The sequence below is a fragment of the Saimiri boliviensis genome, chromosome 2 (genome assembly GCF_048565385.1).
Source record: "Saimiri boliviensis isolate mSaiBol1 chromosome 2, mSaiBol1.pri, whole genome shotgun sequence".
Lineage (NCBI taxonomy): Eukaryota > Metazoa > Chordata > Mammalia > Primates > Cebidae > Saimiri > Saimiri boliviensis.
In genome coordinates, this window is record NC_133450.1 from 23,158,173 (window position 1) to 23,171,363 (window position 13,191).

Below are 13,191 nucleotides of genomic sequence, written 5' to 3' on the forward strand. Positions count from 1 at the left end.
ATCTGTCTGAATGTAATTGGATAGAATGCTCAGTGGATAGAAAGACAATGTTCATTTCCGTAAGTCCTTCTTAGCATGTTTAAAACAGGCACTATACTTCCTCCCTTCCAAATAAAAATTAATGCAATTAAGACAGGTTATCAATATACTTAGTGTGAAGAGAGCATCCTGTGACTTTGTTCCTTTTTACTTTTTTCTTTTAAATAGGTTGGCATATTCACTGTAGTAGTGACCTTTTCTCATATGGCAATTTTTAAGTTCCCTAAATCGTCTTCCAACCTTCCCAGTCAGGTCCCATAAACTCAAGCATTTCTGTACAGTTTAAAGGAGTGCTGCTAACCTGTGCCAGAAATACTAAGTTTAGGGTATGAGAGCTAATGATTATTGAGTATATTTTAGAACAAACCACAAGACATTTCTCTTTTTGTAGGTGTTACAAGCCTTATATACATTATCCTATTTAATATTCACAGCAGTTCTCTCAGGTAGGCATGATTATTTTTCCTCTTTTACCATTGAAAGAACCAAGGTTTTAGAGTAATTAAATGCTTGAATTGGGATTAAAACTTAATCTGCCTGACTTTAGTAATTTACGTCATTGACCATTGTGCCGTTATGGTATAAATTCAGACCTCATATACCTAGTTTTTTCTAGAAGTCACCAAATACAGGAATAGAGGAATATATTTTCAATATGCAAAAATCAGTGTTCTCCAAAAATACATAAACATAATACATGCTCGTAGTTCAACAGAGGTCTAGATGCAAATGAAACATTTAAAACATTATTTCCCAGTACACTTAGAGTTGGTATCAGGTGAATTAGTGCTATCTAGTGGCACCCAAATTGCTATAAATCAATGCAATTTCCATAACAGCATATGGCCAAGCTATGAATGTTTAACATGTTCAGCAAGTAATCTCATTGGAGTTCTGTTTAAAATTACATTTGCAGCTGAAGAGGGAATCCGGCCTAGTTCATAAGAGAGGCCAGCACTTAGCAAAATGAAAAATAAGTTTGAAAATTTTGCAAATAGATAGTGTGAGTATAGGCTAGAGGTGCAGAGCACATTTTATGACAGCGTTCTTCCACATTGATACTACTTAAATATTTTGAAACTGATACATTTCAGTAGTGAATATATAGACTATCACCATATGTCACAGATTCCTGGCCTGAAATAATGTAGTCATTTAACATAAAACTCACAGGAATATAGCATTTTTGGTAGTCACTGGAGAGGAAAATATAAGAACACATTTCTGCCAGTTGTAAATACCCATGGTCATTTTCTCATTTTCCTTTCGTGAAAATAAGTGTTTAAAAAAGACTGAGAGGGGGAAGCTTTAAAAGAACAGTGAGCTTAAAAGAACAGTGAGCTTAAATGAGTAGTGAGAAAGTTGTGTTCATCATTTCTTGTCTTGTGGATACTCAGAAGAGCCATCTCTGAAAAAATCACTGATATCCTGAAAAAAACGCTTCAAATAAGAGAAATAGGAACCCAAGAGAGCATGTGCTCCTTACTCCAACAGTTTCAGAAGACATTGTTTTGACAGCTATTAACTTTCCTTTCATTCGCTAAGACAGAATTCAAGGAAAAGGCAAATTACAGGGACTTGAGTTAACTGGTTCTACTGAAAACTACAGTTCCAGGAAATCAGCGTATGACTCAAGTTTAATGCAACAAACATATACGGTACAGGCACCATATTGCAAAACACAGTACCTGTGGGTGTGGAGGTGGGGAATAAATGTATAAAGAGGCAGAAAGCATGGTCTTAAAAGAATAGTTACCTAGTCATCTTAATTCTAACAGATAATTAGTGCACATGTGTTCTAGAGCAGAGGTTGGCAAACTGGTCATGGGTCAAATCTTGCCTGCCACCATTTTTGTAAATAAAGTTTTATTAGAATACAACCACACTCATTTATTCACATATTGTCTTTGGTTGCTTTTGCACTGAACAGTAGAGTTGAATAGTTGCTGCAGAAACCATATGGCCATCAAAAACTAAAGTATTTACTGTCTGGCCCCCTATAGAAAAAGTTTGCCAACCTCTTGTCTAGTGAATGAAGAAATTACTTATCTGCATCTTCCTTTAAACATTGTATGACATATTTCCTTTTCTGTATTTACCAGTCAAAGAGATAGTCTCCAAGCTCTTTGGAAAGTCATAATGCTTATTCATTGAACAAATATTTATTGAGTGTCAGCTGTGTGCCAGGAACTTTCTAGGTGCATGGGACTCATATCAGTGAACAAAATGAAACAGAAATCTCTGCCTTTTTGTTGTAATTGGAGGATATTCATGTTTTTGTCATTGTTTTTCTAAACACAGCATTTATCACACATTTATTGGATTTCTAATGCAAACCAAGGCACTGTGCTAGGAGCTCAAGAGAATGGCATAATAAGAAAAAACATTTCCAACCCTTAGGAATCCTTCATATAAATAACTGTAGCACCGAAGAGAAAAGGGCAAAGTGCTATAAAGGTGGCCCCAATAAACCACATTGGGGGTTCAGAGGAGAGAAAGATGCTCAAGTGTCTTTTGAAAATAGGGTTATGATGACAAGCCACAAGAAAACATTTATCCACATCTCAGTTTGGGAGAGAATCACTATTAGAATTTCAGTTGTAGATTCGGACTCTATTACTGTTGACAGACAAATAACTGTTGGAATAGCAGACCATGTTGGCAACTGGTTTCTCTTATGTTGTTGCTGTTGTAAGAAGGCACTGACACATCCAACATGACCACACTGCTGGTGTTGGGAAGGGTTAGCAGGAAGTGGGCAAGTCGGGTTCTCTGTCAATCAGTCCAAGGCTAGAGCCATCTCCTCTGTTTATTCTTGTGGCAATCACCAGCACAAAAAAATGAACAGCTTTCTAGAAACCTGTCAAGATTTTGAGCAGGACCAACATCCACAATTATGAGAGCATAATGTAATATTTCCTTAAGTTCACCAAGCTAACTGGACAAAGCCTGATCTAAAAGCTTATATTTAGAAATCATTTCAAAGCTAAATCTAAGACAACATTTTCTCTGTCTTGGTAGACAAGAGAAGCATTTCATGGCCTCTCTTTCATCAAGCCTAATTGGATTTCTGTAGGACGTACAGGCTTCCTTCCTGTCTCAGCTGTTTCAAATAGAACAGAATGTTCAAAAGTCAGCCAGTAACACAGCATTGCTAATTTGAATTCACAGAGGAGCATGATTTTGTCCAAGAAATCTCCATTTATTACCTTTACCCATACTAAATATATGGTTTTAATTAACATTGGAATTTTTTTGTAAAATTGCAGAAGGCATGTTTATTCCCCATCCTTCCACCCCTTGAAAGAAAAGTCATGATTTTTAACTTCTAGTTGAAGAGTTAGTATGTGGTTTCTTTTCAAACAAACAGATGTTTTACGGGATAAAATGAGGTAGGCGAGGAAGCATTCATAATGGCTTTCAGTAGAGTCTACAGAAGCAGAGTTTGCCAAAGCCCTGTCATATTTGTTCAATGTAAGCATGTGCGTGATATAAATACATGTTTTGTTCCTGGAACTCATTTCTCCCTCATTGAATCTTTGTGATTTGTTTATACCTTGCTCACAGCAATTAATGGCTGTTAGCACTTCTCTCTCAAGTCAGCTATTTCTGTACATATCTTAAATCTTCTATAACAGTAGCTTCTAAAGCATGCTATGTATACTTCCTGGTACAATTCAAGATTATAGGTGATGCATAAACATTTTTATTTTAATGACTATAAAAATATGTTACTAATGTGTTATGTTAATTTTTACGGATATTGTTTAGGAATAGTAGTGTCAACCATGGGAGAATTTGAGAGAGCTTTAACCCTACAATACTCCAGTTATCTCATTTATAACTACTCCATGCTTTGATAAGAAATCATATGTAAACCAATATGCAAGTACAGCTCTGTGCTTCTCTCTACCTTTAAGCCTCCCCTATACAGAGATTGAGAATGCAAGGTGAATGTAAAAGTAAACAGTAGTAAAACTATAGGTGAACAATGACATTTGAGAAATGCTCTTCTACTAGATTGTATGGGCTTCTGAAGGTAAGCACTGCCTTGACTCCAAAATATACAGTGAGTATACAATACATGTTAAATTGCTGATTTAAAACACTTTTTCAAAAACTGTTTTCTAGTTTCAGCCTTTCTAAAATTCTAACAAAAATTTAATTGCTATTTTTCCAGTCATGCTTACATGACACATTTAAAACTTTACAGGCAATCAAATCACGCTGAAATATGAAGAGACTTTTATTTTCTTGAAGTGATCAAGACTAACATGCTAGCCATGATATTTAACTAGTCAATTTCAGCCTGCTCTTCAAAAATTAAACAAACGGTTTCCAGAATTGGTAGTTTTTTCTTTTTATAAGATCTGAAAATTGTATGGATCTAAAGCGCTTATTCAGAAGTCAACATGAGTACTTAGATGAGCATGTAAATATTTTAACCTGTTAGAGCCACATTTTATCAAACCCAATTCCCTTAGCAAGCCATATGCTTTTACCCTTCTACATAATTTACTCAAAAAATATTAAGAAAAGAAAGAATATAAAGAAATTTACCTATAGAAGCCATTTTAAATAATCTCTAATTCCAAATTCTAGGTACTAAAAGCATAAGAAATGCCAATTAAACTTACTAGTTTTTAACAAACATCATAATATATTTATCCAAACAATGATTGTTTTCTTTAAAACAGTCACTTTAAGAGACTAAGCACTGATTCGTATAGTCCAACCATCACTAAAAACATATTTGCATCCCTGACTTTGTTTCTTATGTCAATGGCATATATATATATTTTTTTGAGTATGCTTGTGTCTGGCAAATTTTTATCCACTATGAGTAGATTTGGTTTCTGAAAATGGATTAAAGTCATGTAAAGCCAAGTCTGAAATAAGATAAAAAAATTGAGTATAATCTTTTCATTAATCACACACTAGGAATATATAATTTTATACAATAAAATATCAATTGGGTATTAGTCCTATTATGAAAACTAGATTCAAATGAATTTATCTAGAATAGTATTTTTATAAATTTGTTAATCTGGTAGATGAATATTTCTTTGTTTGTTTGTTTGTTTGTTTTTGTTTTTTTGAGATGGAATCTCACTCTTTCACCCAGCTGGAGTGCAGTGGCACGGTCTCAGCTCACTGCAACTTCCGCCTCCTGGGTTCAAGCAATTCTCCTGCTTCAGCCTCCGGAGTAGCTGGGATCATAGGCATGCACCACCATGCCTGGCAAATATATGTCTTTTTAGTAGGGATAGGGTTTCACCGTGTTGGTCAGGCTGGTATCCAACACCTGACCTCAGGCGATCCACAAGCTTTGGCCTCCCAAAGTGCTGGGATTATAGGTGTGAGCCACCATGCCCAACCTGCTTTGGGTTTTTAATATTGTTGTGTCAAATTTGGATTTCCCATGGTAAACTGGCATAGTTAGAAGTACTGGTTGTTCATTGGTTCTGTCTGGATAGATTAGAATCAGAAAATGTTAGTGCTGAGAGGATTTAGAGATGATGTAGTGTAGCCCTGTAATTTTTTTACGTAAAGAAACTGAGAATGTGAGAGTAGTAAGCTCCTGTTCCCCAGCTTCCACCACAGCAAACTTTAATTTCTCCACTTTGGTCAAGAAATAATCATCATGTGACCGTTTCTTGAGTTCTTTAGTGTAGATGGCACTATGCTAAATTGTGGAGTATTTGGATGGGTAGATGGAAAAATGAGTAGATTCAAAGATGAGTAGAAGAAGACAATCATAGCCTCACCCTCTTGAAGGTTAAAATCTAAAATAGCAGCCACAGCGATGGGGATATGGAGGGCGGACTTTAAGTAAAATATCTGCCCAGATTAAACTTTCAAATAGGAATAAAGTTTACTGAGGAAGATATTAAATTTTCTTGAGCACTGTTAGAGAATTGGGAATTCAGAGTAGGGCAGAAATGGAGGAACATTGCATTATTAGGCTAGAGAAAAATTCAGGAAAATATTTTTTGCCACAGATTCTGAAATATATATGTGTTTATTCCTTCTCTCCAGGGGAAGGGCTGGACAAATTAAAATTAAAAAAAATTAAATGTATCATTTGTTTCATACACTTTGAACTTATAATATTCCAGAGAGAAAAATACTTGGTGGGTATCATTAAATATTAATCATTAGAGATCAGTTTAGCAAAGACATTTAGTCAGGTTGGAACAGCTTTAAAAAAACCAATTACAATGTGGGTTATGAAAGAGAAGTGGAAGAAGCCCAGGAAAAATATTAGAAAATGCAAGTCCCTTCACCCAATGGAACTTTTGCAGAGAATTCTGGCTAACTAGCTTGTTGAGAATTAGGACAGCAATGAAAATAGGTCCTTGTGCTAAGTATATAAGAATTGGTAAGAAGCAAAAGCTAGGATTATTAGAATTGCGAAGAATGTTCCTTTTTAACAAATATTTCCTTTTCAATACTTAAGCTTTTGGTGCAAAGATAGCTAGGAATTGGAAACATTCATTTATGGTCGCCTTATAAAATTTACTTTTATAGAAGTTCCACAAATTAATTATCATTATAGAATTAGAGGAGATGACCGTATTTTTTTTTAATATTCTGTTATGTTTTTTGTTCAAAGGCATTTTGAAATATGTTTATTTTAGGGTAGTCTTTTACAGTTAACTTGGCTAGTTTTGTTTCAAGGTAATATGAGGAATTCTGACAACATTTTGAAGACTTATATTAGAACTTAAAAATATAATAGAATTAAACCTCCTCATTTTCCAAAAGTGAAAAAAAAAATGTGAGTGGTTTAATGATGAGTAAGTCAACAATTGTAAAGGGAAGAAATAACAGTTATAAATGTATATTCACCTATTAACAGTGTCAAAATATATGAAGAACAAACTGATAGAATTGTAAAGAAAAATAGACAAATACATAAGCATAGTTGGAGATTTCTACGTTCCTTTCTCAGTAATTCATAAAATAGTAGGCAGAAAGTCAGTGAAGATACAGAAGAGTTGAGCGATACTATAAACCAAGTAACTGTAATTGACATCTATAGAATACTTCCCAAACAACAGCTAATTACACATAATTTTCATGTGCACATTGAACATTTTCCAGGGTAGACTATATTCTGACTCATAAAATGAATTTCAGTAAATTTAAAATGATTGAAATTATACAAAACATGTTGTCTATCCACAATAGAATGAAATTAGATATTAATAACAGAAAAATACCTAATAAGTTTCCCAATATTTATACATTAAACATGATACTTCAAATAATCCATGGATGTGTCAAGAAATAAATCAAAAGAAAAATTAGAAAATATTTTACCTATATAAAAATTAATACAGAATTTATCGAAATCTGTGAGATCATCTAAAAAGTGTTCAGAGGGAAATTTGTAACACGAACTATGTATATTACAAAAGAAAAAGGTTTCAAATCAAGTCTACGCTTCCACTTTAACAAACTAGAAAACAAAGAGCAAATTAAAACCAAAGTAAGTAAAGGCAAGAATATAGTAAATTTAAGAGCAATGAAATGTTTTTTTTAAAAAAATAAATAAATAAATTACCTAAAAGCACATTCTTTGAAAAACTCAATAAGAATTAAAAACTCCTAGCCCGACTGATATTAGGACAAAAATAGAAGATACAAAATGGGCAATATTAGTAATGAAAGAGGAACATTACTACAGCTCCTAATATTAAAAGAATAATTAGGAGGAGGAGGCAGAGAAAGATGGTCAAATAGAACCCTCCAGCAATCGTCCCCCTATCGCTGTGTAAGGAAAACCAAATTGAACAACTTAACTATCCAGACAAAAAAGCACTCCTATAAGAAACAGAATTCAGGTGAGCAATCACAGTACCTGGTTCTAACATTTTATCAAGGAAAAAGGCACTGAAGAGGGTAGGAAAGACTGTCTTGAATCTCTTACATTTCCCCACTTCTTCCCCATCCTCTGGCAGCAGCCACGTGGTGAGAGAGAGAATCTGTGTGTTTTGAGGAGAGAGAGCAGTGATTATGGTGTGGAAGTTTGCATGGGAGCTCAGTTATTCCCTGTCACAGTGGAAAGCAACACAAGTCAGAATTTAGCCATGTCCATGGAGGTAGCATTTAGACAAGTGGTAGCCAGAGGGGAATCATCCATCCTGATAGTTGGAATCTGAGTTCTAGCAAGATCCATCACCATGGACTAAAGCACTCTGGGATCCTAAATAAACCTGAAAGGCAGTCTGGCCCACAAGGACAAGTCCTGGTACTGTTCTGGGCTTGGAGCCAGTGGATGTGACCTGGTAAGACAACAGCCAGGGCTGTCAAAGAAGTGCTAGCATCATCTCTCCCCCAGCTGGGGCAACATAGCTCGCAGCTCCAGGAAACACTCCTACCTTCAGATTTCGTGGGGGAAAGGGAGAGAGTGAAGAGGACTTTGTCTTCCAACTTAAATACCCGCTCAGCCATAGTAGAATAGGGCACCAGGCAGAGTCCTGAAGCCCCCCTTCCAGGACCTAGCTCCCAGATAACATTTCTAGACATACCCTGGGTCAGACAGGAACCTGCTTCCTTGAAGGAGGGACCCAGTTATAACAAGATTCATCATCTGCTGACTAAAGAGCCAGTAGGCCTTACATGCCCGCAGTCCCAGTGCTTTGGGAGGGTGAGGTGGGCGGATCACCTGAGGTCAGGAGTTTGAGACCAACCTGGCTAATGAAATGCCGTTTCTACTAAAAATACAAAAAGTTAGCTGGGCATGGTGGCACACACCAGTAATCCCAGCTATTCGGGAGGCTGAAGAGGCTGGAGAATCACTTGAACCCGGGAGGCAGAGGTTGCAGTGAGCCAAGATCGCACCACTGCACTTCAGCTTGGGCAACAAGAACAAAAATCCATCTCAAAACAAAAAAAGAAAAAAAAAAAGTCGTACCCAGGCAGTGTGGCAGTACTTGCCACGGGCCTTAGGTTGAGACCCAGCCCTATGCTGGCTTCAGGTGTAACCTAGCACATTCTCAGCTGTAGTTGAGAAAGACTAGGGAAAGACTTCTGCTTGAGGAAGGGAAAGAGAAGAGTAAAGGGGACTTTGTCTTGCAGCTTGGGCAACAGCTTAGGCACAGTGGGGACCCTGATTCCAGGTCTTAGCCTCTGGACAAAATTTCTGGACCCGCCTTACCAGAGAGGAGCCTGTTGCCCTGAAGGGAGAGACCCAGGCCTGGCAGCATTCACCACAAGCTGAATGAAGACTCCTCAACATTATCTGGTTGGCAGTTGGTTGAATGAACATCGGTAGTAGCCAGGCAGTACTCTTCATGGACCTGGGGCTATGGTAGCCACAGAGAGACTCTTTCTGCATGAGGAAAGGAGAATGAAAAGAAGGAAGGACTTTGTCTTGTGGCTCGTGTGTCAGCTCAGCCTCAGTAGAACAAAGCACCAGGTATATTCCTAAAGTTTCCAACTCTGAGCCCTGGTTCCTGAATGGCATTTCTGGATCTGGCCTGGACTGTGACAGAGCTCACCACCCTGAAGAAAAGGCCACAAGCATGGCTGGATTCACCACCTGCTAACTGAAGAAGCTACAGGACTTGAGTTAACATGAGCAGTAGCCAGGTTGTAGTCACCATAGACCCAGCACAGTCCTAGTGGTGATGGCCACAGAGATGTTTCTGTCACCCCTCCCCCATCTCCAGGCAGCTTATCATAGAAAGAGAGAGATTTCATTTGTTTGGCAGAAATTAGGGGAAGAGAAGAAGAGACTCTGCCTGAAGAAGAAGAGAAGAAGAGACCCAGGGAATTCTCATGGATCTTATTCAAGACCCCCAGGCAGTACCTCTGTGAGTCTGCAAGAGTCATAGTGATACTGGACTTCAGGTACCCTCTAATGCAGACAGGACTGCAGTGACCAAAGACTTAAATCACAACTTGCAATTCCCTCTGAATACTTGGAAAACCTTCTCAGAAAGGGCTATCCAAACAAGCTCAGACTGCAAAGACTACAATAAATACCTAACTCTTCAGGGCTCAGACATCAACAAATATCCACCAGCATCAGAACCATCCATGAAAGCATGCCCTCACCAAACAAACTAAATAACACAACAAAGGCCGATCCTGGAGTGACAGAAATATGTAACCTTTCGGAGAATTCACAATAGCTGTTTAAATAGCATCATAAAATTTAAGGTAACACAAAGAAGGAATTTAGAATTTTATTAGACCAATTTAACAAAAAGATTGAAATAATATTAAAAAATCAAGCAGAAATTCTGGGGCTACAAAATTTAATTGACATACTAAAGAATGCATCAGAATCACTCAAAGGAAAAATTGCTTAAGCAGAATAAAGAATTAGTAAGCTTAAAGACAGGCTATTTGAAAATATACAGTCAGAGGAGACAAAAAAAAAAAAGAATAAAAAATAATGAAGCATGCCTATAAGATCCAGAAAATAGCCTCTATTGATGAAAAGCATCAAACTTTGTAAAATATTTGAAGCGATTTATTCTGAGCCAAATATAAGTGACCTTGGCCCATGACACAGACCTTAGGAGGTTCTGAGAACATGTGCCCAAGGTGGTCAGGATGCAGCTAGGTTTTATATATTTTAGGGAGGCATGAAACATCAATCAAATACCTTTAAGGAATGCATTGGTTTGGTTCAGAAAGGCAGGAAAGCTCTAAGCAGGGGCTTCCAGGCTACAGGTAAATTTGAACATTTTCTGGTTGACAGTTTGCTGAGTTTGTCTAAAGACCTGGGATCAATAGAAAGGAAATGTTCAGGTTAAGATAAAAGATTGTGTATACCAAGGTCTTCTTGAAGTCTTAAAGTGGCTTCCCTTAGAGACAATAGATGACAAATGTTTCCTATTCAGATGGTTAAAAGGTGCTAGACTTTTACTTAATGTCTTCAGGATTGGGAGGACCTGGAAGAAAAAGATCTAGCTAAGTTAATACGATTATGTACAGATACAGATTTTCCCCCACAAAGGACAGCTTTGCAGGACCATTTCAAGATATGGCAGAAAAACAAGTTTTGGGGTAAAATATTTTGATTTGGGGACAAAATTCCTTGTATTGTAATGTTATACCAGAGTCAGATTGGAAAGTAAGTCACAATATATAGAATTAAATAAAACCCATCCGATGAGAATTTATGGTTTGTAGGGCACAACTTCCCAGACCCCTTAGATAGGAATTTGGGCAAGATTTTAAACTCAGAGCTTAGTCTTCACCTCAAAAGGACAGATATAAGAGTTATTGCCCTTAAAGAGAAGCTAGAGAGAGAGAGACTGGAGTAGAAAGTTTATTCAAAGAAATAATAACAGAGAACTTTCCAAACCTGCAGAAAGGTATCAATATTTAAGTACAACAACAAGTAAATTTAACCCAAGTAAGACTACCTCAAGATATACAACTCTGAAAGGTAAAGTATTAGGAAAAAATTTAAAAGCAGAGTGATTAAAGAAACAAATAACTCTGTCAGCAGACTTTTCAGTGGAAATCTTACAGTCCAGGAGAGACAGGCATGACATATTTAAATTGCTGAAGGAATAAAATGTTAATGCTAGAATAGTATATCCAGCGAAAATATCCTTTAAACATGAAGGAGAAATGAAGACTTTCTCAGACAAACAAAAGCTGAGAGTATTTATCAACACTAGACCTGTCCTATAAGAAATGCTAATGGGAGTCCTTCAATCTGACATAAAATATGGATGTTAACAAGTAATACTATATCATTTGAAGGTACAGAATTCACTGGTATTGGTAAGTACACAGAAAAATCTGAATATTATAAGACTGTATTGCAGTATATAAAGTACTCATATCTTTAGTATAAAGACTAAAAGATGAGCCAGTGAAAAATAATACAAAATATAACTTTTCAGTACATAAATGGTTAAGATAAAAATAGAAACAACAAAAATTTAAAAGTGATGGGGGTGAAGGTAAAAGTGTTTTTCTTTTCTCTTTGCTTGTTAGTTTGCTGGTTTGTTCTTGCAGTGTTTTATCAGTTTAAAATAATGTGTTACGATATTTGCAAGCCTCATGATAACCTTAAATCAAAAAAACCTACAATAGATGCACAAAATATAAAAACCAAGAAATTAAATCATATTACCAGAGGAAACTGCTTTCACAAAAATCAAGACAGAAAGGAAGAAGACCAGAAAACAAACATAAAAAGGAATAACAAAATGACAGGAGGAAGTTCTTGCTTATCAATAATAACAGTGAATGTAAATAGACTAAATTCACCAATCAGAAGGCACAGAATGGCTGCATGGGTTGAAAAAAGAAACAAGACCCAATGATCTGTTGCCTACAAGAAACACACTTCACTTATAAAGACATATGTAGACTAAAATGAAAGGGGTGGAAAAAGATACTTCATGCAAACAGAAACCCAAAACAACAGGAGTAGCTATACTTATATCAGAAAAAAATAGATCTCAAAACAAAAATCTATAGAAAGAGACAAGGTTATCATATAATGATAAAAGGGGTGCATCCAGCAAGAGGATATACAATTGTAAATATATATGCAACTAACACTGGAGTACCCAGATAATAAAGCCAATATTATTGGAGCTAAAGAGAGAGAGATATCCCAATACAATAACAGCTGGAGGCTTCAACATCCCACTTTCAGCATTGGACAGATTATCCAGACAGAAAATCAACAAAGAAGCATAAGACTTAATCTGTAATATAGACCAAATGAACCTAATAGATATGTGCAGAACGTTTCATCCCGTGGTCGCAGAAGACTTCTCCTCAGCACGCAGATCATCGTCAAGGATAGACCATATGTTTGGTCACAAAACAGTTCTTTAAAAATTCCAAAAATGTGGAAAACCAAAACCAAGTATCTTCTCTGACTACAAAGGAATAAAACTAGAAATCAATTTGGAAACTATACAAACACATGGAAATTAAACAGTATGCTCTTGAATGACCATTGGGTCGATAAAGAAATTAAGAGGGAAATTTAAAAATTACTTGAAACAAACGAAGATGGAAGCATAACATATCAAAACCTATGGGGTACAGCAAAAGCATTTACTAAGAGGAAAGTTTATAGCAATAGGTGTCTACATCAAAAAAGCAGAACTTCAAATAAAAAAAACCTAATGATGCATCTTAACCAGAAAGCAAATA

General features: G+C 36.3%; 1 protein-coding gene across 9 annotated transcripts in view; it reads left to right on the forward strand.

Annotated features, from left to right (window-relative positions):
* The window catches only part of CEP128 (centrosomal protein 128), a 476,123-nt gene that overhangs the window by 422,622 nt on the left and 40,310 nt on the right, over positions 1 to 13,191 (forward strand). The window contains exon 24 of one of the 9 annotated variants that reach the window (XM_074392898.1): positions 431 to 5,026. The exons of the other annotated variants lie outside the window; for them this stretch is intronic. Within the exon in view, the coding sequence (XP_074248999.1) occupies positions 431 to 541 (111 nt within the window). The 3' untranslated portion in view covers positions 542 to 5,026. Of the gene's footprint in view, positions 1 to 430; positions 5,027 to 13,191 lie in introns of those variants that run through there. 9 annotated transcript variants of the gene reach the window in all.